Source organism: Podarcis gaigeae, assembly GCF_964106915.1.
Source record: "Podarcis gaigeae genome assembly, chromosome: 12".
Lineage (NCBI taxonomy): Eukaryota > Metazoa > Chordata > Lepidosauria > Squamata > Lacertidae > Podarcis > Podarcis gaigeae.
Window position 1 is genome coordinate 609,882 of NC_139688.1, and position 21,314 is coordinate 631,195.

The 21,314-nt window shown below is 53.9% G+C and overlaps 2 protein-coding genes across 6 annotated transcripts in view; one reads left to right on the plus strand and one right to left on the minus strand.

The window, feature by feature from the left end:
- Positions 1-1,093: 1,093 nt before the first annotated feature.
- CDK5 (cyclin dependent kinase 5) lies at positions 1,094-11,072 on the minus strand. 2 transcript variants are annotated; one of them, XM_083704330.1, is made up of 12 exons: positions 10,938-11,072; positions 9,597-9,685; positions 8,583-8,650; positions 6,724-6,784; positions 6,337-6,393; positions 6,092-6,187; positions 5,481-5,555; positions 4,311-4,407; positions 4,139-4,208; positions 2,020-2,080; positions 1,830-1,910; positions 1,094-1,476 (listed from the first exon to the last, which is right to left on the minus strand). In XM_083704330.1, exons 6-12 carry the CDS (start codon positions 6,179-6,181, stop codon positions 1,390-1,392), a joined length of 561 nt encoding a protein of 186 aa, XP_083560456.1. In that variant the 5' UTR covers positions 6,182-6,187; positions 6,337-6,393; positions 6,724-6,784; positions 8,583-8,650; positions 9,597-9,685; positions 10,938-11,072; the 3' UTR covers positions 1,094-1,389. The 2 variants fall into 2 exon arrangements, with proteins under 2 accessions (XP_083560456.1, XP_083560455.1); XM_083704329.1 differs by lacking the exon at positions 10,938-11,072 and adding an exon at positions 10,115-10,291.
- Positions 11,073-11,186: 114 nt separating this feature from the next.
- Positions 11,187-21,314, plus strand: part of LOC310827696 (uncharacterized protein) — a 751,453-nt gene continuing 741,325 nt past the window's right edge. For 3 of the 4 annotated variants that reach the window (XR_014556479.1, XR_014556480.1, XM_083704044.1), the window contains exons 1-7: positions 11,187-11,312; positions 16,130-16,637; positions 16,810-16,891; positions 18,429-18,916; positions 19,118-19,175; positions 19,422-19,504; positions 20,923-21,049. Coding sequence is in view for 2 of the 4 variants with exons in the window: in XM_083704044.1 (XP_083560170.1) it covers positions 16,221-16,637; positions 16,810-16,891; positions 18,429-18,916; positions 19,118-19,175; positions 19,422-19,504; positions 20,923-21,049 (1,255 nt within the window). In the remaining 2 variants the exon portion in view is untranslated. The remainder of the gene's footprint in view (positions 11,313-16,129; positions 16,638-16,809; positions 16,892-18,428; positions 18,917-19,117; positions 19,176-19,421; positions 19,505-20,922; positions 21,050-21,314) is intronic. The other variant, XM_083704045.1, reaches the window with a different exon arrangement.

The following is a 21,314-nucleotide window of genomic DNA, read 5'->3' on the forward strand; positions in this document are numbered from 1 at the left end:
CCCCCAAAGGGCATTTAGTCCAACCCCCTGCAAGGAAAGAATCTCAGCTGAAGAATCCTGGACCTCCGACCTCTGCTGAAAAATCTCCAAGGAAGGAGAATCCAGGGGACACGGGAGAAGTTTAGGAAATGATACACAGCAAGGAGGAAAGCTCTCTCCCTCTCTCGTCACGCGAAAACTCCCATGGGAATCCCACAAAGGTGGAAGAATTGGGAGAGAAATGGCAGTCGCCCCTCACACAATGGCAGAGTTAATCGGTGGAACTCCCTGCCACAGCAGGCAGGGATGCCCATCAAACCTGGAGGCCACTAGAAGAGGGTTGGACACCTTCATGGACGCATCCAGTCCAGCCTCGTCTTCTCCCAGGGGCCACCCAGGTGCTCACGATGGGAAACCTGCAAGCGGGATTCGAACACAGGGGCAGCTCTCTCGTCCTCGGGTTTCCAGCAACTGCAATGCACAGCATTTGCTCCTTCCAACTTTGGAGGCAGAGCACAGGTGAAGGGTGGTATAATAATAATAATAATAATAATAATATTATAGTGGCTAATAGTCGTCCATAGCCTTCTCCTCCATGAATTTGTTCCATCGACTTTTGAAGCCAAGTTGGTGGAGGAGATGGCAATCAAAGCCTTCTGGCCCGGAGTTGCTCTTGTGTTCGAATCCTGCTTGCTGGTTTCCCAGAAGAGGCACCTGGTCTGTCTGAGAGCAGGCAGGAGGCTGGACCAGATGGGCCCCCTTTGGCCTGATCCTGTGCTCAGGCTCTTCTGACGTTTGTGTGGAACCTCCAGGGCCAGGGGCGGTCTATCTGGACCCCGAGGTTCTGACTGGACCTGATGAGCCACCGGCCTGATCCAGCACTGCCTTTCTTCTGTTCCCCCCTCCCCATGAACGCTGCACTGAGCCCCCCCAGGCAGAACACCCAAGGGTGACACTGGAGATGGGAGGGGCCAAGCAAGTCTCCCCCCCCCCCAGGGGGAACACACAGAGCCCTCTTCTGGCTGCCCCTCCACTGGGGCCCCAGGAAGGAGGGGAGGGAGCCCCCTACCCAGAGAGTGGGGCTGGGGGGGTCGCGATACAGATGAGAGAAAGAGAAAGAGAAGAAGAGCTTTATAGGAGTCATAAAAGAGTCACAGGGTGAGACAGGTGTCCGAGTCCTCCAGGGCTGCTCAGGGCCCCCACTAGAGGGTGCTGGGGGGCAGGCAAAGGGGGCGGGAAGAGGAAGAGGGGGGAACCGGGCCAGCCCCCCCACCCCAATATCCCAAATGGTCCCGTGAGGATTGCAGCACCAGCAGTTCCAGCAGGGGGACTGGTACACTGTGGGGGGGGGGGAGGCTGCATGCACCCCCCACCCTCTGGCCACACCAGACACACGCAGACGCCGGCCCCTTAGGGGGGGCAGAAATCCGTGAAGTAGGGGTGCTGGAGGGCATCCTCTGCCGAGATCCGGTGCACCGGGTTGCACTTCAGCAGGTTCTGGGGAGGCAAAGAAGGGGGGGAGCTCAGAGTCATGGCACCCCCAGAGGTCATCCATTCCAGCCCCCTGCAATGCGGGAATCTCAGCTGAAGGATCCCTGAGGGACGGCTGCCCCACTTCTGTGGAAAGCCCTAGGTGGAAGCAGAGGCCGGCGCCACCCTCTGAGGAATCGTGGAATTGGAAAGGGGCCCCCCCAAGGTCATCCAGTCCAACCCCCTCAAAGAAGGAGCTCAAGGATCCCCGATGGAGGGCCCTCGGCAGAAAAACCTGCAAGGAAGGTGAACAGAGATCCCGGCAGGAGAGACCCCCTTCCAGCCCCCTCCAGGGAGCTCCCCTCATGAGATGCACTCACCTGGAGCAGGTCCCGTCCGGTCGTGTTCAGCTTGGGCACCACGTTGACGAGGGAAGTCGTCGCAGGATACATGGGGTATGGCTGGGGGGGGGGAGAGAAAGTGGGTGAGGTGTGCAATGAGGGGTGGACTCCCACCCAGGAGGGCGATGGAGCAGGGGTCTCGCTCTGGGAGAGGGAAGGGTCTTCTCACCTTGTAGTCTGGGAGTTTGGTCATCCCCGGCCACTGCTCCTCGGTCGGAGTCCCCAGCAGCGTGGAGGGAGAGTTAAGGACCCCTTGCCAACTGGGAGACCCCTCTGCATCTCCCCCCAGCCAACTCAGCCGTGTACCCCTCCCAACACCCCCACAGAATCACAGAATGGCAGAACTGGAAGGGACCCTGGGGTCATCTAGCCCAACCTGCTGTGGTGCAGGAACCTCAGTGCAAAGACCTGCGTGTCCAGCACTCTGCGCTTGCTCAAAGGAAAGGAAGAGGGGCGGGGCTTCTGTTTGACACCTGTCCCAGATGGGAGGAGGTTGCAGGGGGTTGGACTAGATGATCCTTGGAGACCCTCCCAACTCCACGATTCTGCAAAACCCTCCCCTGCTTGCTCCTGAGGCCAAGAAACAGGCACCCAGGGCAAGAGGGCTGGATCCACACCTTCTCCACCCCCCACCCCAGTAGAGCCACAGGTCCCCAGCTGGCCAATCACAGCTTTGCTGGGCTTTCCCTTTTATTTTATTATCCGATCCCTCGTAGCCGAGTAAGATTGTCTTCCATAAACACGGTTTTAACAATGAGTCCATAAGTGATTTTGGAGGCCAATTCTGGATCCCCACATCCTTCCACAGTGGGGACATTGGTTTCCGGGCAGACGTTATCAGTGTGGTTTTGCCAAGCATGCCTTCCTCTTGGCACATTTCTCACTTGCATCCTGAGTTCGAGCATCTTCAAAGCCCAGGACACCTTTGGTCAAGGCTGTTCTCCAATTGGAGCACTCTCAGGCCAGTGTTTCCCAGTTGTTGGTATTTATACTACATTTTTTTAGATTTGCCTTAAGAGAGTTTTTAAACCTCTTTTGTTGACCACCAACATTACACTTTCCATTTTTAAGTTTGGAATAGAGGAGTCGTTTTGCAAGACGGTAACCAGGCATCTGATCAACATGACCACTCCAACAAAATTGACGTTGAAGAATTGTTGCTTTGACATTGCTGATCTTTGCTTCTTCCAGTGCACTGGCATTGCTGTATTTTTCGCTCTATAAGACGCACCAGAACATAAGACGCACCTAGTTTTTGGAAGAGGAAAACAAGAAAAAACATTTTTTTTTGAATCCCAGAAGCCAGGACAGCACGCGGGATCGCTGCGCAGGGACCCCACTGCCTGTCCTGGCTTATGGGATAGCCGGCTAAGGCTCCCCCAAGAAGCAGCCCTTCTCCCTCCTCAGGGAAAAGCCCCCAAGAGCCGCACACCTGCTCCGCACGCTCTTTAAAGGGAGCGCTGAGCAGAGCCTCCCGCCTGCATTCGCTCCATAAGACGCACACACATTTCCCCTTTGTATGAGGGGGAAAGTGCGTCTTATAGAGCGAAAAATACAGTAATTCGCCTGTCTTCACAAGTGATGTGTAAGATTTTTCGGAGACACGGTTGATGGAATCTTTCGAGGAGTTGGAGATGGCGTTTATAAGTGCTCCATGTTTCACAAGCAGACAGTAAGGTTGGTAGTACAATAGCTTTGTAAACAAGCATTTTGGTTTTCCTGCCCATGTCCCAGTCCTCAAACACTCCACACTTCAATCGGGAGAAAGCCGCACTCGCAGAGTTCAGATGATGCTGGATTTTGGCATCAGTGTTGGCCCTTGTGGAAAGATAACTGCCCAGGTGGGAGAAGTGATCGACATTTTCCAACGTTACACCATTGAGTTGGATTTGTGGCGCTGCAGAGGGGATATTTTGTACTTGTTGGTGCAGCATTTGGGTTTTTTTGATGTTGAGCGATAGGCAGAGCTTTTTGTAAACTTCTGCAAAGATATTTAGGATGGTTTGGAGGTCATCCTCTGAGCGTGCAAACACCGCATTGTCCTCTGCATCCTGAAGCTCGAGGGCGGAAGTTACAGTAACTTCACTCTTTGCTTTCGGCCTGCTCAGATTGAAGAGCTTTCCATCTGTTCCATAAATGATTTCTACTCCAGTGGGGAATTTCCCTAATCATAGACCCATAGAATGAGAGTTGGAAGGGATCCCCAGGGGTCATCTAGTCCAACCCCCTGAATTCAGTCCCAACTGGCCCCCCCTCCACCCCCTTGCAATGCCAAGTGCCAAGGATATCGGAAGATCCGCTTCAGCTGGTCATCCACGTCATTTCCTGGGAAGAGGGGGCGCCCAGCATTGGCCAGCTCTGGGTTGTTGGGGGGGGGGAAGAGAGGAAGAGGTTAGTGGCACCCCAGAGCCCTTGTCCACCCCCTTCTGCCCACCCCCAGTGCCAAAGCACCCCCCTTACCTGCAAAGATGCAGCCAGCAGACCACATGTCTATGGAGGTGGAGTAGAGTTTGGCCCCGAAAAGGACGTCTGGGGGGCGGTACCAGAGCGTCACCACCTGTGGGGCAGCAGGGAGAATCAAAGGGTTGGTCTAGTCCAACCTCCTGCAATGCAGGAATCGGGTGGAAGGAAAATCAAAGAAGACTGGGGGCTGGGAACGGCTGCTGAGACCACATAACACCAGTCTTGAAAGACCTACATTGCCTCCCAGTACTTTCCAGGCACAAGTCAAAGTGTTGGGGCTGACCTTGAAAGCCCTGAACGGCCTCAAAGGCCCAGTAGACCTGAAGGAGCGTCTCCACCCCCATCGTTCTGCCCGGACGCTGAGGTCCAGCTCCGAGGGCCTTCTGGTGGTTCCCTCCCTGCAAGAAGTGAAGTTACAGGAAACAGGGCAGAAGGCCTTCTCGGTGGTGGCACCCGCCCTGTGGAACACCCTCCCACCAGATGTCAAAGGAAAAAACAACTACCAGACTTTTAGAAGACATCTGAAGGCAGCCCTGTTTAGGGAAACTTTTAGTATCTAAGGACTATTGTATTTTAATATTTTGTTGGAAGCTGCCCAGAGTGGCTGGGGAAACCCAGACAGATGGATGGGGTATAAATAATAAATTATTATTACTATTATTATTATTAGGCCACAGGTTAATTGGTTTCTGCAGGCTGGGCTGGGGAAGAAAGATCAGAGCTATACCTTCCAAAATTTCTCTGATGAAAATAGGGACGTCCCATTCCATAATAATAATTTTACTATTTGTACCCCACACGTCTTCCTGGGTTCCCCCAGCCACTCTGAGCGTCTTCCAACACATATAAAAACAAAATAAATCATTAAACATGAAATAAATTTCCCTATACAGGATTGCCTTCAGCTGGGGGGTCAGATAACTCCATCCCCTCCAACATTTCTCCAATGAAAACATGGGCGTCCTAAGGGAAAGTGGGACATTCTGGGATCAGATCAGAAACTGGGACGGCTTCTCTAAATTAGGGACGTCCCTGGAAAAGAGGGAGAATTGGAGGCTCTGCAGAGCGAGTGGCCCAGCGGAGGGGCGAGGAAGGGAGGGAAGGGGGCAGGTCCCGCAGTTCCCTGTGCCAATGGAGGGGCACTGCCCGCCCAGCCCTGCTCCTCACCTCGGCCGAGTAGCAGCGCACGGGGATCCCAAAGGCCCTCGCCAGCCCAAAGTCTGCCAGCTTCAGCTCCCCGTTCTGTTGGCAAAGGCAGGTGGTCAGCGGAGGAAAAAAGAGCCAGACGAGGGGCAACGTTGCCCAGGCCCCAGGGAAGGAAGGGGAAATCCCCATGGTGTCCATACCGACAATGTTCCCTAGACCTGGAGACTCCCTGGAAGTCCCTTGCAGCTTGACGACACCCCCCCCCACTGTGTACCCTGACACCCCCCTAAATCAAATGGGATCGTGGGCAGATCTGGCCCCTTCGTTGCTCAGCCCAAACCTCCTATTTTTTATGAGCACATTAGAAAGCACCAATCCTGGGTTTTTTTGCTGGTGGGAAGGGACCCCAGGGGGTCATCTAGCCCAACCCCCTGCCGTGCGGGGAACACAGCTAAGATGGCAACCCATAATAAGCAGACCAAAGGAGACTTTTGGGAAGTCCAAGGGCACAGCCCCTCCCAGGTCTCCCCCATCTCTGGAAAGGTGAAACAGGCAGGTCTTTGCAGGAGCCACGCTGGGTCTTGCCCCCCTAAACTCCCCCCGCCTGCCCATTGTGGCCCCCCAACACTCACCCGGTTGATCAGGAGGTTCTGGGGCTTGAGGTCCCTGTGCAGGACGTTCCGGCTGTGGCAGAACCCCAAACCTTTCAGCAGCTGGTACATGAAGGACTGCGGAGAGAGTGGGGGGGGGGAGGCTGGCGTGAGGACCCCAAGCCTGGCCATGGGGGATGGGCGGAGCACTAGCTGCCCCCCACAAGGACGCCTGTCCCCACCCCTCCACTCAGCCCCTCTCCAGGGCCACCCTGTGCCCTCCTCACCTTAACAATCTCTGGGTCCAGATCCCCATTGCAGCTGTCAAAGTACTTCTTCAGGTCCTGGGGGGAGCAGAAAGCAGGAGGGGGAGGCAGGGGGTCAGCAGCAGGGCCAGGAGACCCCCAAACAGGCTGGTCTCCCAGGAAGAGGCACCCCCAAATTTTCAGGATGAAGAGGGGACCCCCAGATGCCCAGGTCCAGCTCCCCTTGCTGCCTCTCTCTCGCCACACAGGAGAACCGAGGGAGAGCCCCACAGGATCCTGTCCCCTTCTCCTGCTTGGGGGCTTCCCTGGGGGGCACCTGGCCGCCCACTGTGGGAACAGGACGGAGCCAGCCCTGCAGGGCTCTTTCTGCAAAATCTGAGCACAGCCACCTGCTCCTTCCCTCCTTACCTGGTCACAGAACTCAAAGACCAGAGTGAGCTTCTTGTCACTGTGGAGGACGTCGTGCAACCTGGGGGGGGGGGGTAGAGAAAATAGGGGCTCCAGTGAATGGTGTGCGCTTCCTCTACTCACTTACTCTCAGCCTGACCTAGCTCACAGGATTGTTGTGGGGGTTAAATGAGGAGGAGGACAAGAACCACAGACACCATCTGCAGCTCCTTGGATTAAAAGGGTGGGGAATAAATGCAGAATGGAGGACACCTGGCTTGTTGCTGTTGAGTCGTTTAGTCATGTCCGCCTCTTGGTGACCCCCTGGACCAGAGCACGCCAGGCACTCCTGTCTTCCACTGCCTCCCGTAGTTTGGTCAAACTCATGCTGGTAGCTTCGAGAACACTGTCCCACCATCTCGTCCTCTGTCGTCCCCTTCTCCTTGTGCCCTCCATCTTTCCCAACATCAGGGTCTTTTCCAGGGAGTCTTCTCTTCTCCTGGGGTGGCCAAAGTCTTGGGAGCCTCAGCTTCAGGATCTGTCCTTCCAGTGAGCACTCAGGGCTGATTTCCTTCAGAATGGAGAGGTTGAATCTTCTTGCAGTCCATGGGACTCTCAAGAGTCTCCTCCAGCACCAGAATTCAAAAGCATCCATTCTTCGGTGATCAGCCTTTTTTATGGTCCAGCTCTCACTTCCATACATCACTACTGGGAAAACCAGAGCTTTAACTACACGGACCTTGACACCTGGCTTACCACCTGTGAAATGGATCTAGGGGGTCTTAGTGGACCACAAGTTTGACTTGAGTCCACAGTGTGATGCAGCAGCAGCAAAAAACAAACAAACAAACAAACAAAAACCCCTAATGCTATTCTGGGCTGCATCCACAGAAGTCTAGTGTCCAGATCAAGGGAAGTCATAGTCCGACTCTCTTCTGCCTTGGTCAGACAAACAGCTGGAATACTGTGTCCAGTTCTGGGCGCCACAATTGAAGAAGGATGTTGACAATCTGGAATGTGGGCAGAGGAGGGCAGCCAAGATGATCAAGGGTCTGGAAACTAAGCCTGATGAGGAACGGTTGAAGGAGCTGGGGAGGTCTAGGCTGGAAAAGAGGAGGCTGTGAGGAGATACGGGAGCCACCTTCCAATATTTCAAGGGCTGCCACAAGGAAGATGGAACAAGCTTGCTTTCTCCTGCTCCGGAGAGTAGGACTCGAACCCATGGCTTCAAGTTGCAGGAAAGGAGAAAAACCTTCTGACAGTCAGAGCTGTTTGACAGGGGAATGGTCTCCTTCGGGAGATGGTGGGCTCTCCTTCCTTGGAGGCTTCTAAGCATCTGTCCTCATGGAGGCTTCAGCTGAGATTCCTGCCTTGCAGGGGGTGGACTAGATGACTCCTGGAGTCCCTTCCAACTCTACAATTCAATGCTTCTCTTTGTGACACAGGCAGGATTCCATGTGGGATATGTGTGGGAAATGATCAGCTCAACCCCTCTAAGAGATGCAGTCGGGGTCTCAGGCCCCACGCTCACCCCCTACCCACCCAGAGCTTCAAGCCCAGAGTTGAGTCAGCCCTGCAAGCTGAGCCCAAAATGAGGGAGCACCCCAGGGGGTGGGTTCTTTCAGAGCCAGTGTGGTGCAATGGTTAGATCATCCATCCACGGTTTCGTTCAGAATATTTTTTCCCCTTGTTTTCCTCATCTAAAAACTAGGTGTGTCTTATGGAGAGAAAAATACAGTAAATGAGCAGGAGATCCATTTGCAGCACTCTGAGCGTCTTGGAGAGGAAAAGGTGGTCTTTAAGTTCAAGGAATAAGCTCTGACACGGCCCCCCGCCCTTCTCCATCCCAGAGCTGAGCCTCAGCCCCCCAACCAGCTCACCTGACGATGTTCTTGTGCTTCAACTCCTTCAGGAGGCAGATCTCCCGCAGGGCAGAGCTGGGGACCCCCTGAAAGAGGAGGGGGAAGAGGGAGGGGAAAGGGTCAGGGGGGCACTGCCAGCCTCAACCCCCACCACACCCCCAATTCATTCACAATGGGCAGGCAAGTGGGGGGGAAGACAGGGAATCCCCCCACCCACCAGAAGTGGCTAAGGAACATCTTACTTCCCTTTCCTATGGCTCCCAACCAAGGGAGCGTGGGGACTAACAAGGGAACAGGGAACTCTTCTCAGAAACCTGCCCCAAACTTGGGAGGGCGAAGCTGCTCTGCCAAGTCCAATGCGGGGAGCATGTGTGGGGTGGGGGTGGGGGTCCCCTGTCAAACAGCAGCAGGCTCCGCCCCCCAGCCCCACCCCAACATCCTTTCTGCTGAGCATTTGGGATGCTCTTGAGGTGCTCGAATGTGACCCCCAAGCCCAGTGCTGTTTGCGCCTGCAAATATTCCGGGGTTCTGCATTTCCAGCCAAGGATCTTCCTGCAAGGATCCCGCCCCTTTTCTTCCGGCAGATGCTCCGTTTTATTCTCCCTTGCCCCCCCCCCCCCGCTAAGGGGCAAAGCATCACCGAACCAGAAGGATGGGGGGACAGCCCAGGCTAAACCCACCGCGAAGGTCCTATTATTGCAGAATGCAGCTGCCCTGGGGGGGGGGTCCCTTAAAATGCCAATCCCAGGAGTCGGGGGCGCTTTGCCCCCGCCCAGCACCCCACTCTCCTTGCATGGGGGGAGAGCAGCTGCTCGGCATGCAGAAGGACCGAGGCGCCCTCCCTCCCCCCCCCCCCCGGCAGCATCTGCAAGGAGGGCGCAGAGCATCCCCGGCCGAAAGAGGCTGCGGGACTACAACTCCCACAATCCCCCGCCCTTGACCAGGCAGGCAGGGAATGATGGGAGCTGTAGTCCCGGCTCCCAAGGGCGGCGCAGGCGAGCCGGAGCCGGGGGGTCGCGGGGGTTTCCCCACCTCGTCGTCGTCGTCCAGCCGCACCCTCTTCAGCGCCACGATCTCGTGCGTCTCCCGGTTCTTGGCCTTGAACACCGTCCCGTAGGTGCCTTTTTTTTGGGGGGGGGGGGGAGAGAAACACAAAAGGGTCCCGCTGATTCCTGGAGGCAAGCGGTTGCAAGGCCCCCCTACCCCAGCCCTGCAGAGGAGCCCCCCTGGCTGCCACGCCTTCCTGCCGCTGGACCCCCAGCCTGCACCAGACACCCCCAATTTCCTCCAGGGTTCTTTTTTCGGGGGGGTGCATTGCATGCATGCTGAGGCCGCCACCCCCAGGCTCAAAGCAGTCCTCTCCTCGCCCCACCCGGCACCAGCAGCACAGATCGCGGGGGGGGGGGGAGAGAAGCAGCCCCCCACCCAAACCTCCCAAGGAGAAGCCCCCGGCATCGCCATCTCCTGCTCCCGGTTGCACGCCCCCCCTTCCCGCTTGCATGCATCCTCGCCCCCCCCCCCGGCTGCGCGCCCCCTCCCCAATTGCGCACCCTCTCCGATCTTCTCCAGCTTCTCGTATTTCTGCATGGCTCTCCGTCTGGGACCCCGGCGGGGCTGGAGGCAGCCGCCCTCCTTCCTCTCCCGGCCGGGCTGGGACTACAATTCCCAGAATCCCCCCTGAAAGCGCGCGCGCGCCCGCCCGCGCCTCCCCGCTCGTGCCCGCAGACGGACTGCAGTTCCCGGCTGGCGCCGCTCCGTGCGCAAGAGCGCGGGCAGAAAGGCGCGCCCGGGAATGCAGGGGGTGGGGGGGGAGTCTGCAGAAGTGCCGGCTTGGAAGGGACCCCCGGGGGTCATCTAGTCCAACCCGCTGCTTCGGAGAGCAGGAGGGGGCAAGCGCAAGAGCAGCTGCCATATCCTGCACTGGGCAGCAGCGACTGTGGCTCCGGAGCGGGAAGAGAGTGCCTCTAGGCGTGGGCAAAGTGCCTTCGCGTGGCTGCTGGGCAAACCTGGACAGCCTTGCCCAACCGGGCGCCCTCCCCCTGCTTCAGATTCCCAACTCCAGGGATGGGATGGCGGCTGTAGCCCTGCTACCAGGAGGGCACCTGGCTCCCCGCCCGCAGGGCCGCTGGTGATCGAGGGGTGGGTGAAAAGACTCCGCACTCTGCACATGCTCCGGAGCGGCCCTTCGCTGTGCCTTGGCATTGTCACTGCTTCTGGGTTTAAGCGTTTGGTCTTTTCCCCGGGCTGCCAGGTGACCCGGGGCAGGTGTTTCCTGGGGCAGGTGAGTGGTTGAGGGTCCTCCTTCTCCCTCTCCAAGCATCCTCCCCCGCCTGCCCTTGGCACCCAGCTGAACTGGGCACGCAGCTTCACCACCTCTGCTTGGCACGAGGAGCTGCTGCCAAGGGGGCGGGGGGTGGAATCTGGAGTTTTTCCATGGATGATTATTCCTGTGGTTGGCACAATTTGATGCCCAAGGATGCTGAGCTGGTTGCAAGTCTTTCTCTTGACCCAAAATGAGTGCCCTCCTCTGGCTGCGCGCCCGGGAGGGAGAGGAGGGTGAGCTGAGGGCGCACGGCTTGGCAAGGGTTAAGAGGAACGGAGCTGCCTTCCTAGAGGGGACAGGAAGTCAAGCCTGGGGGGGGCAGGTTCTCCAAAGCAACAGCCCCTCCCTCCCAGCCAAGTCCCTTTTTGCAAGGGGGGGGGCGGTTGGTTTGTCTCCTCTGCAAAGGAGGCGCCTCCAGGGATCCGGTGAGTCTTCTCTCTGCTCCCCTTTTGGGTGCATTGGGGAGAGGGGAGGGGGGGTCCCAGGGGAAGATGCATGGCGGAGGGGGGCGTCCATCTCATGCATGGGGAGACCCCCAAGTCAGGGGCAGCAGATCTGCAGCAGATCGGCCAGCCTCGTCTTCCTGGGAATCGAGAAAGAGGCTGCTGCTGGCCCCTTTGGGGAGGGGTCTTGGGGGGGGGGATAACGGCAGACAAAGGAAGCCCATTCAGAAATAGGCTGGGGAAACTCAGCCAGATGGGCGGGGTATAAATTATTAGTATTATTATTATTATTATTATTATTGGCATTGTCACATTTATGAATGGCATTTGAAGCCGGAGAGAAACAGCTGGGCATAAAATATACACAAGAATAAAACCCCCTTTGCAGTCAGTCGAGAAAGGCTGTTGGAAGATGGAGAACAGAAAGAGCTGCTTCCTTTAGGGCAGAGTTAAACCTTTGGAACTCCTTCCCACAGGAGGCAGGGAGATAGAGGAGGAAAGGGTGACCTGGGGGTCTGCAAGGCACAAGGGCCAGGCTCTGCCAGGGGCTGGGAAGGAAGCGGGGGGGGGGGGGGAGGAGGAGAGGGGCTCTTGCACTCCAGTCCTGGGGGGGGGGGGGCTTCCCAGAAGAGGCCCCTGTTAGAACAGGAGGGGGCACTCAAGAGGGGGCCCCTTTGGCCTGATCCGGCAGGGCTCATGTTCTGATGCTGAGTTCCTTCAGATGCAAGTGAACCCTCCCTTGTCCTCCAGTTAGAAGCAAAGCTCCCCCCCCCCCCCCGCCGTTCATCAGACAGGGGTCTTATCCAGACTCCTGGCTGACCCACATGCAGCCTCTCAGGTGTCCAAATGATCTTCTGAGACTGACCAGGAAGCCCTGAACAGAGAACCACCAGAGGTCTCCCCACCCAAGGAATCCAAGACCTGCTGGGAAGGGAGGGAACCTTGGGAGGGATGGGGGTGAAAGAGGCAGCCCCCCCCCAGTGCTGAGAGTTACTGGGAGACCCTCTTCCCACCAGCTATAATTCCTGAGTTCCCTGGCAGGGAGGACGGGTTGCCAAGCCACACCAAGGGAACCTCTCCCAGCAGCGCTCAGCACCCCTTACAAACTATGGTTTCCAGTATTCTATGGACTCTATGGACTCTTTAAAGGGGTCTCATCCTGCTTTACAGATGCAGTGCAGGGGAGAGCTGGGAGTGTGTTGTCTTTTTGGAATAACTTAATTGAGCTTTATAGCAAGGTTCATGAGAATAATGACAAATGAAGGATACAAAGAAATCTTGTCATTTGTACACCACAAAAATAGCACAATAGGTTTAGGGGAATATCTACAACATATAGTTCATTATTAGAGGTCAGGCAGTGTCTGAGTTCTTGATCCATGAACAGGTTTAAGCAAAAGCAGAAAAAGGGCCAACAGGACAGAGCAGTTAACAGATAACACTGAGCATCGCATAGCCAAACGCCTGAGGCTTTATTTATTTTCTTCCATGCTTGAGGCTTTATGTTATTATTATTATTGTGGTTTGTTGGTATTTTTACTATTATTACCACTGTTCCAGAGCAAAGTGCAACCATTTAAAATTATTTTATAAAGTCAAAACAAGTAATAATCAGAGGAATAGGCTGGGTCCTCCGTTGTCAGAGGCCTTGGGAAAGAGGGGGAGATGCCTGTGTGGGGAGGGAATCCCCCAATGGGGGGTCTGCCCCCAGGATGCCCTCTCTTGGGCCACCCCCACCCAAGACTCTCAAGGGGGTGAAGCTACCAAGAGGGCCCCCCTGCCAAATTTCACAGCCAAGAGGGTCTGTAGGGAAGAAGGGGCTTCTTCACATATCTGGGGGCCTCAGTGAACCCCTCCTGTGAGCACTTTGAATTGGACCTGGAAATGACAGGACCACCAATGCAGCTGCTTTAAAACAGGAATTAAATGTGTTCTCAAGGGTTGTAATGGGGGTGGGATTCAGTGAGGAGGGGGAGACCCTTGGATGCTCCTTGGAGAAAAAGGGGGGAAAGACATGCCCTTCATAAAGAAAGGGAGCCCAGCCAAGGGGACTGGCTGGCAAAGGAGCCGGAGCTGGAATGGGCACTTGCAACCCCAGTGGGAATGTGAGCCCCTTCCGCACTCGCTTTTTCGTGCTGCCCTTTGGCCTGGCCCCCGGGGGCTTCTTATCTGGCCCCCAGAGCAGGGATGCCACCCCAGTAGTGTGTCTTGAATGTGCTGGAGATTCCCAGGGCTAGAAAACGAGACGGAAGCAGGAAAGAGAGGAGCCTTCAAGATCCCCCTGTGGACCTCACCTGCAGAAGCAGTTAAGAAAAAGAATATGGAAGGAGAATGGCCCACATACCGAATATTATTAGAAGGACAGCAGGATGAACCCACGTTGAAAAAATATGAAGGAATTAAAGGGTATCTGATGGATTGGCTGCAATATTTTCAAATACATCAGAGATTAATCATGGATAAATAAACAGGTCTTACAAAAGAAACATCAAAATTTGAAAAAGAATTGATACCAAGTAAAGGAAAATACATCTCAAGGATATATGATCTACTATTAGAATGGGAGGTAAAGAAAGATCAAGTGAAAGCAGCAATGCTGAAATGGGCACAAGACCTGGGTTATAATATTTACATGGAACAATGGGGAAAATTATGGGGGGAAGATATAAAATTTATGGCCTCAGGGAGAATATAATGAAGATGATGTACAGATGGCACCAAACTCCAGAAAAACTTGCTAAAATGTACAAGAATAGATCACCTATACGTTGGAGATGTAATAGAGAAATTGGGTCTTACTTGCATATGTGGTGGAAGTGCGCAGACATCTTCGTATTTTGGAATAATATACAGTGGTGCCTCGCAAGACAAAATTAATTCGTTCCGCAAGTTTTTTCTTCTTGTGAGTTTTTCGTCTTGCGAAGCACGGTTTCCCATAGGAATGCATTGAAAATCAATTAATGTGTTCCTAGGGAGACCGCCTTCAGACCAGGTCCGGGGACAGACTGTCCCCGGACCTCCTCTGGAGGCTGACGGGGGGGAGAAGGACTTTTCTCCCCACCGCCAGCCTTCAGAACAGCCTTCTGAAGGCTGGCAGTGGGAAGAAAAGCCCTTCTCCCGCCGCCAGCCTTCAGAAGAGTTCCCGCAGGGCTGCCTAGGCTGCGGATAGCAGCCTGCTGCCCGGCACGCGGGGCACTCTGAAGCAGAGCGCCCCTCGCGCGGGGCAGACATCTGTAGCTTGGGGAGCCCTGCAGGACTTCCCCGCAGGGCTCTCCAAGCTGCGGATAGCAGCCTGCTGCCCCGCGCGAGGGGCGCTCTGAAGAAGAGCACCCCTCACGCGGGGCAGACATTCGCAGCTTGGGGAGCCCTGCAGGACTTCCCCGCAGGGCTCTCCAAGCTGCGGATAGGGGCAGCAGGCTGCTATCCACAGCTTGGAGAGCCCTGCGGGGAACTCTTCTGAAGGCTGGCGGGGGAGAAGGGCTTTTCTTCCCACCGCCAGCCTTCAGAACAGCCTTCTGAATGTTGGCGGTGGGGAGGAAAACCTTCCTCCCACCGCAAGCCTTCAGGACAGGTCCGGGAACAGAGGAGAAGGCGCGCTGCGCTTCCCCGCTGTCCCCGGAGATTTCCCTATGGGCTTTCGTCTTGTGAAGCTAGCCCATAGGAAAATTCGTCTTGCGAAGCCGCTAAAAATCGGAAAACCCTTGCGGGTTTTTCGTTTAGTGAGGCATTCGTCTTGCGGGGCACCACTGTATATGACGAACTTAAAAAATTATTCAAATTTACATTTTAAAAAATGCCAGAAATATTTCTATTAAGTATATTGCCAAAAGAAATAAGGAAATCGAAAAGAACTTTGTTCATGTATGGGATAACAGTGGCCAGAATCTTAGTAGCAAGAAATAGAGCAATTCCTAACACGGCAGATTGGCAAATCCTAATGGTGGAATACCTGCAGCTAGCAAAGACGACAGGAAGGATAAGAGGCCAAACAAAACAAATAGCCTCTAAGGATTGGAGGATTTTTAAAGAATACTTAAAAAAATTACAGTATGAAAGGAAACTTCTTGGCAGAATTAGACTGAACCTTGCATTGTATAAATATAAGTTTGTAGGGAAGTTAACAGAAACTATATAAGAAATATATACCTGTGCGGTATAAGATAATCAACAGATAAAGTACAGCGAGACTAAAGTCGTTTTCAATTTCTTGTTTTACAATCATTCACATCATTGGGAATACAAAGGATGTTAGCTATAAGAATTGTGTTGTTTCATGTATTGCTACTGTCTGTTTGTCAATTTATAGTTTGTTTATTTGATTGTATGTTGGTTTGTTTGCTTTCCTGGCATAAATGCATCTATTTTAAAACAAGAAAGATATATATTTAAAAGAAAAGAAAAGATATGAGCCTGCAAGTGGGGGTGGGAGGGAGAGCAACCCTAGAGGACCCCAGGGTTAGGACCCCCACTCTAGCCTAGTATCCAGATTACATCCTGTAAAAATGACTCGCTTGTCAATCACACTTCTGACCTCTTTCATTGACAGAAAACAGTGAAAGGCAGGAGCAACCAGGCGGATTCATCTGACAGAAATTCCCTATGTTGCCTGAACATTTTGCATAGTACCTTTCCTTCTAAGAGAGCTAGATGCTGGCCTCTCCCTTTTTGAAAAGGAAAGCTCAGAGTCTGGGTTGTGTTGCAGCCCAGCCCTGGTTCCTAGTGAGACTCATCCATGATTGCTCAAAGAACCTTTTTCTTCTCCTGACCGTGTTTCAATTTCACATGTATTTGCTTTGTAGGATTTGCAGACGCCTCTATTTAGGACAGACAGAACTGGGCAGAAGAACAAGGGCTTCCTTCTGATATCTTGGAGGCTTCCTGAGAGCCAGGATGGATGAGCAAGACTCAGCTGGCCCTGAAGCAGGAAGAGGCCATGCCATCAACACCGGGAGCAGTGGGGGAATCTGGGAAAACTCTGTGCAGAAAATCCTGGGTGAGGAGGACTCCCTCCGCTCAGATGTGCAGAGACAAAAGTTCAGGCAGTTTTGCTACCAGGAGGCCAAAGGACCCCGTGAGGTTTGTAGCCGCCTCTACTGCCTTGACTGTCAGTGGCTGAAGCCAGAAAGGTATACGAAAGATCAGATGCTGGACCTGGTGATCTTGGAGCAGTTCCTGGCTGTTCTTCCACCGGAGATGGAGATCTGGGTGAGGGAATGTGGAGCGGAGACCAGTTCCCAGGCAGTGGCCCTGGCCGAAGGATTCCTCCTGAGTCAGGCAGAGGAGAGGAAGCAGGCAGAGAGAAAGCAGGTGAGAGAGACTTTCCTCTGGATACTCCCAAGGGGCTCTGAACAGGAGGGCGACTAATTTTTTGGAAAGCATCCAAGGAATGATACCTGAGAACTCTAAAGTGCTTGCCTCTACCATTCCTTTTCTAATCTTTCTCCCTGTTCTCTGTTTTGAATCCTTGTTTCTCTTTCAGGGAAAGGATCTGTTTGCAGAAATGGGCCTGGATTCCTGTGAGGCAGAGAAGACTCTGTTGGACGCCAGAGAGAGGCCGCTGGGTAAGGAGGAAGGAGCTTTCCCCCCTCAGTTTGGTCACATTCTGTGGATTTGGAAACTAATCCCTGGATTACCATATTTTTCGCTCTATTAGATGCACCAGACGATAAGACACACCTAGTTTTTAGGGGAGGAAAACAAGAAATAAGAAAGCCACACAAAGCATGCTGAGCTAAGAGGGAGCGTGCCTCCGTCTTCGCTCAGGAGGCTTTGCGGGGCTATCCCTGAAGCCAGGAGAGCAAGTGGGATCGGTGCGCACTGATCCCTCTTGCCCTCCTGGCTTCAGTGAAAGCAAGCCTCCTGGCTTTCCTCCTGCAAGAGCCGCACACACTTTAAAGGGAGCGCAGCTCTTGGGGGCTTTTGCGGGAGGGAGAGAGCTGCGTGCTCTGTCCCTTCCCCCACCTCCCGCAAAAGCCAGAGATAGCCGCGCGAAGCCTCCGCAGGGATAAAGGCTCCCCGCTGCCCTGCAGAGGCTTCATGCGGCTAAACCAGAAGCTAGAGCAGCCAGTGGGATCGCAGCGCAGCTGTCCTGACTTCTTGCTTGGCTGGGAGAGACTGCGTGCGGCTATGGCATAAGCCAAGACAGCCAGCGGGATCGATCCCGCTGGCTGTCCTGGCTTCTTGTTTAGCTGCGCACCCCCTCTCCCAGGCAAGGGGAGCCTTCATCCCCTGCCCAGGAGAGGCTGCGCATGGCTGAGGCTCCCCCAAGAGCCGCGCTCCCTTTGAAGAGCCGTGGAGCGTGTGTGCGGCTCTTGGGGGCTTTTCCCCAAGGAGGGAGAAGGGCAGTGCAGGTGTGGCCTGGGCGTGTGTCTGTCTTGTCCTTTTCCTTTCTTTTCTTTTTGGAAACCCCCCCCCCCCACTTTTTATTGGGTTTTATAAACAAGGGTCATAAGACAAATAAAGCATACAAATAAATAGACCGAGTCTTCTCATGTCATTTGTAGATCACTGGATGAGCATAATAATTTGGTTATTCTGCTAAAGCCAATTTGGTTGCCCATAAAGGAAGGCGACTCCTACTGTACTTGCTTTGGAGCGTTGTCCTTTGGTCCCGCCCACATGGCCCTCAGGGGCTTGGCAAGATATTAAATATATAGCTCTCAGAATAAAGAAAAAGGGACCTCACCCCAGTAGTGTATATTGAGAATGTTGGGGATTCCAAGGGCGAGGAAATGAGATGAAAGCAGGAAATAAATGGTCCTTGGAGTGAGGTGGGGGGTGGGAGGGAGAGCACAATCGGTGAAAATGACTAACTTATCAATCACTGTTCTGGCTTCATTCATTGATTGAAAACACTGAAAGGCAGGAGCAACTAGGCTGTGTCACCTCACAGAAATCCCTTCAGTTGCCTCTACGTTTTGCATTATAAATTCCCTTCTACATTTCCTCCTCCTCCTCCTCCTCCTCTTGGCTCTTCTTCTTGGCTGTGGTGCAGTCCAGCCCTGGTTCCTCAAGACTCATCCATGCTTCTTGAAATAACACTTTTCTTCTCCTGATCATGTTTCGATTTTATAACAGAACAATGTATTTGCTTTGTAGGATTTGGTAGCACATCTCCCTTGGACAGGCAGAACTTGGCAGAAGACGAAAGGGATTCCTTCCGATCTCTTGGAGGCTTCATGGATGAGCAAGATTCAGCTGGCCCAGAAGCAGGAAGAGGCCAGGCCCTCCAAAATGGGGGATTCTGGAAATCCTCAGTGCAGAAGATCCTGGATGAGGAGGACCCCCACAGCTCAGATTTGCAGAGGCAGCAGTTCAGGCAGTTCTGCTACCAGGAGACTGAAGGACCCCAAGAAGTTTGCAAAAGACTCTTCCGCCTTTACCATCAGTGGCTGAAGCCAGAAAGGCACACCAAAGCTGAGATGCTGGACCTGGTGGTCTTGGAGCAGTTCCTGGCTGTCCTTCCACCGGAGATGGAGAGCTGGGTGAGGGAATGCGGAGCGGAGACCAGTTCCCAGGCGGTGGCCCTGGCCGAAGGATTCCTCCTGAGTCAGGCAGAGGAGAGGAAGCAGGCAGAGAGAAAGCAGGTGAGAGAGACTTTCCTCTGGCTGCTTCCAAGGGGCTCTGAACAGGAGGGAGAGTATCCCCAAATTCTCTCCTAATGGCCTATCCTTTTTTTGGAAAGCATCCAGTGAGTGTTATTGGGTACCCCAAAAGATTTTGTCTCTGCTATTCCTTTTCTAATCCTTCTCCCCGTTCTCTGTTTTGAACCCTTGTTGCTCTTTCAGGGAAAGGACTCATCTGAGGTAGAGAGGACTCCATCTGACAACAGAGAGAGGCCATTGGGTAAGGAGAAATCAGGGTCACATTCTGTGGCTTTTGAAACTAATCTCTGGGTTCTTTTAATCTTTTTGTGGAAGACAGTTGGGACCAAGAGCCCAAAGGAGGTGAGAGCTAGTTTTGCCCAACTAAAATATGAAGTGGGTGCAAACGTCAAAATGCAGTCAGCAGGGGAGACTTCTTTTTCAAAGGCGCGTCTGAAGTGAGAGAGACACAGATTCAGGGCTCTACACTTACCTTGCTCTCTCGCAGGTGACAGAAGGATGCCAGCAAGACCGCCAAGTCCGTCTTCTCATGGCAGCAGAGAGGAGGCAGCGGCTGTAGAAACAGATCAGGTAGCGGAAGGAGCCTTGCGGGGAAAGAGGCTGGGGGGGGGGGAGCTGCCAGGGGGAATGAATCTCTCTCCTCCTCTTGTCTTCTGTCAAAAATGCCCCCAACGAAGGATGAAAACGCCATTTGAGAAGGTTTCTGTGCTGAGAATAAGGAAGAGAATAGGGATTCCAGATTCCCCTCACGGGGCTTCCCCTGCTATCCTCCCTTTCCCTGTGTCCCCGTGATTTCTTGGAAGTTGGCTTTAGGGAATCGGGAGGGTCCCCCCCTTCCAAAAACAGGGGGGATCTTTCTGCCCAGCAATGCTTCCGCAGGCAGAATGATTTGAAGAAGGCAATGTGGAGTTGCACCCATTTACACAAAGGTTAGTAAAGGTAAAGGGACCCCTGACTGTTAGGTGCAGTCATGGCCGACTCTGGGGTTGCGGCGCTCATCTCGCTTTATTGGCCAAGGGAACCGGCATACAGCTTCCGGGTCATGTGGCCAGCATGACTAAGCCGCTTCTGGTGAACCAGAGCAGTGCACAGAAATGTTGTTTACCTTCCTGCTGGAGCGGTACCTATTTATCTACTTGCACTTTGATGTGCTTTTGAAGTGCTAGGTTGGCAGGAGCAGGGACCGAGCAACAGGAGCTCAGCCCATCACGGGGATTCGAACTGCCGACCTTCTGATCGGCAAGCCCTAGGCTCAGTGGTTTAACCCCCAGCGCCACCCGCATCCCACAAAGGTTAATACCCATCATTAAAACACACAGTAAATGAATTCCATTAAGACAGCAAGAGCTGTTGGACTGTGGTCTGGTCTCCCTGGGGAGGTTTTTCAGCAGAGGCTGGATGGCCGTCTGCCAATGATGCTTTAGCTGAGATTCCTGCATTGCAGGGGGTGGACTAGAGGACCCTTGGGGGGTCACTTCCAACTCTATGATTTTATGATTCTAAGACAGAGGTTGGCAACGTGTGACCCATGGGACGGATGCGGCCCACAAAGACCATTTTACTGGCCCACGAGCCGCCCCTGAACGGAGCTGCCTGCTTGGTGCCTGTGCTAAACCGGCACGGCACAGGGACTCGTCAAGCACACTGGAAATTGCATCTGCACACACGTAGATACTGGAAATCACGTCTGCGTATGTCCAGACGCTGGAAATTGCTTCTGCGCAGGCACAATTTTCGGCGTCTGGGCATGTGCAGACGCAATTTCCGGCGTTGTGCTGTGCCAGTCCAGCCCACAGACAGTCTCCGTGGGAGTGATCTGCCCCATGGCCGGTAAACCTCGCCAACCCCTGTTCTAAGACATTAAGCATAATTGAAATGTGAAGCAATTCCATGAAAAGAACAAAGCAATGATCAGGCAGAAAACAGCCATATGTACTCGATAATCAGTGTGCTGTCTAAGAGGAAGAGCCTTTTCCTTTTCCTCAAAGGGTCTGGTGTGCTTTGAAGACGTAGCTGTCCATTTCACAGAGGAGGAATGGGCGTTGCTGGATCCTGACCAGAGAGCTCTGCATGAGGAAGTCATGGAGGAACATCATGGGATCCTGGACTCTCTGGGTAAGGCCCCCTGATGGATCCCCGCTTTGAAATTCCATACATATCTCTAGGTGATGAACGCCCCAGATTTTGCTGGAGCTCCACAGTGCCCCCTGTTCGAATCTGACACCCCCACATCAAACCTTGAATGGAGGGGTATCCACTCTTTGGTCTGTGCATCTTCTTCCTCCAGTTTTGCCTTTTTAAACCATGATCAGGCTGGTCTGTACTGCCCAGGCCTTTTTAAAGATAGGCCTCAGGGCGGTGAGGGAACTTGAAGCAGCTT

Excerpts from the sequence above, each read along its gene's own strand:
- CDK5 (XM_083704329.1), bottom strand. The coding sequence starts at position 10,151 with ATGCAGAAATACGAGAAGCTGGAGAAGATCGGAGAGG. Across the intron at positions 8,651-9,596 it reads GGCTGGACGACGACGACGAG|GGGGTCCCCAGCTCTGCCCT; the intron begins GTGGGGAAACCC and ends CTCCTCTTTCAG. Across the intron at positions 6,394-6,723 it reads TCTTTGAGTTCTGTGACCAG|GACCTGAAGAAGTACTTTGA; the intron begins GTAAGGAGGGAA and ends TGCTCCCCCCAG.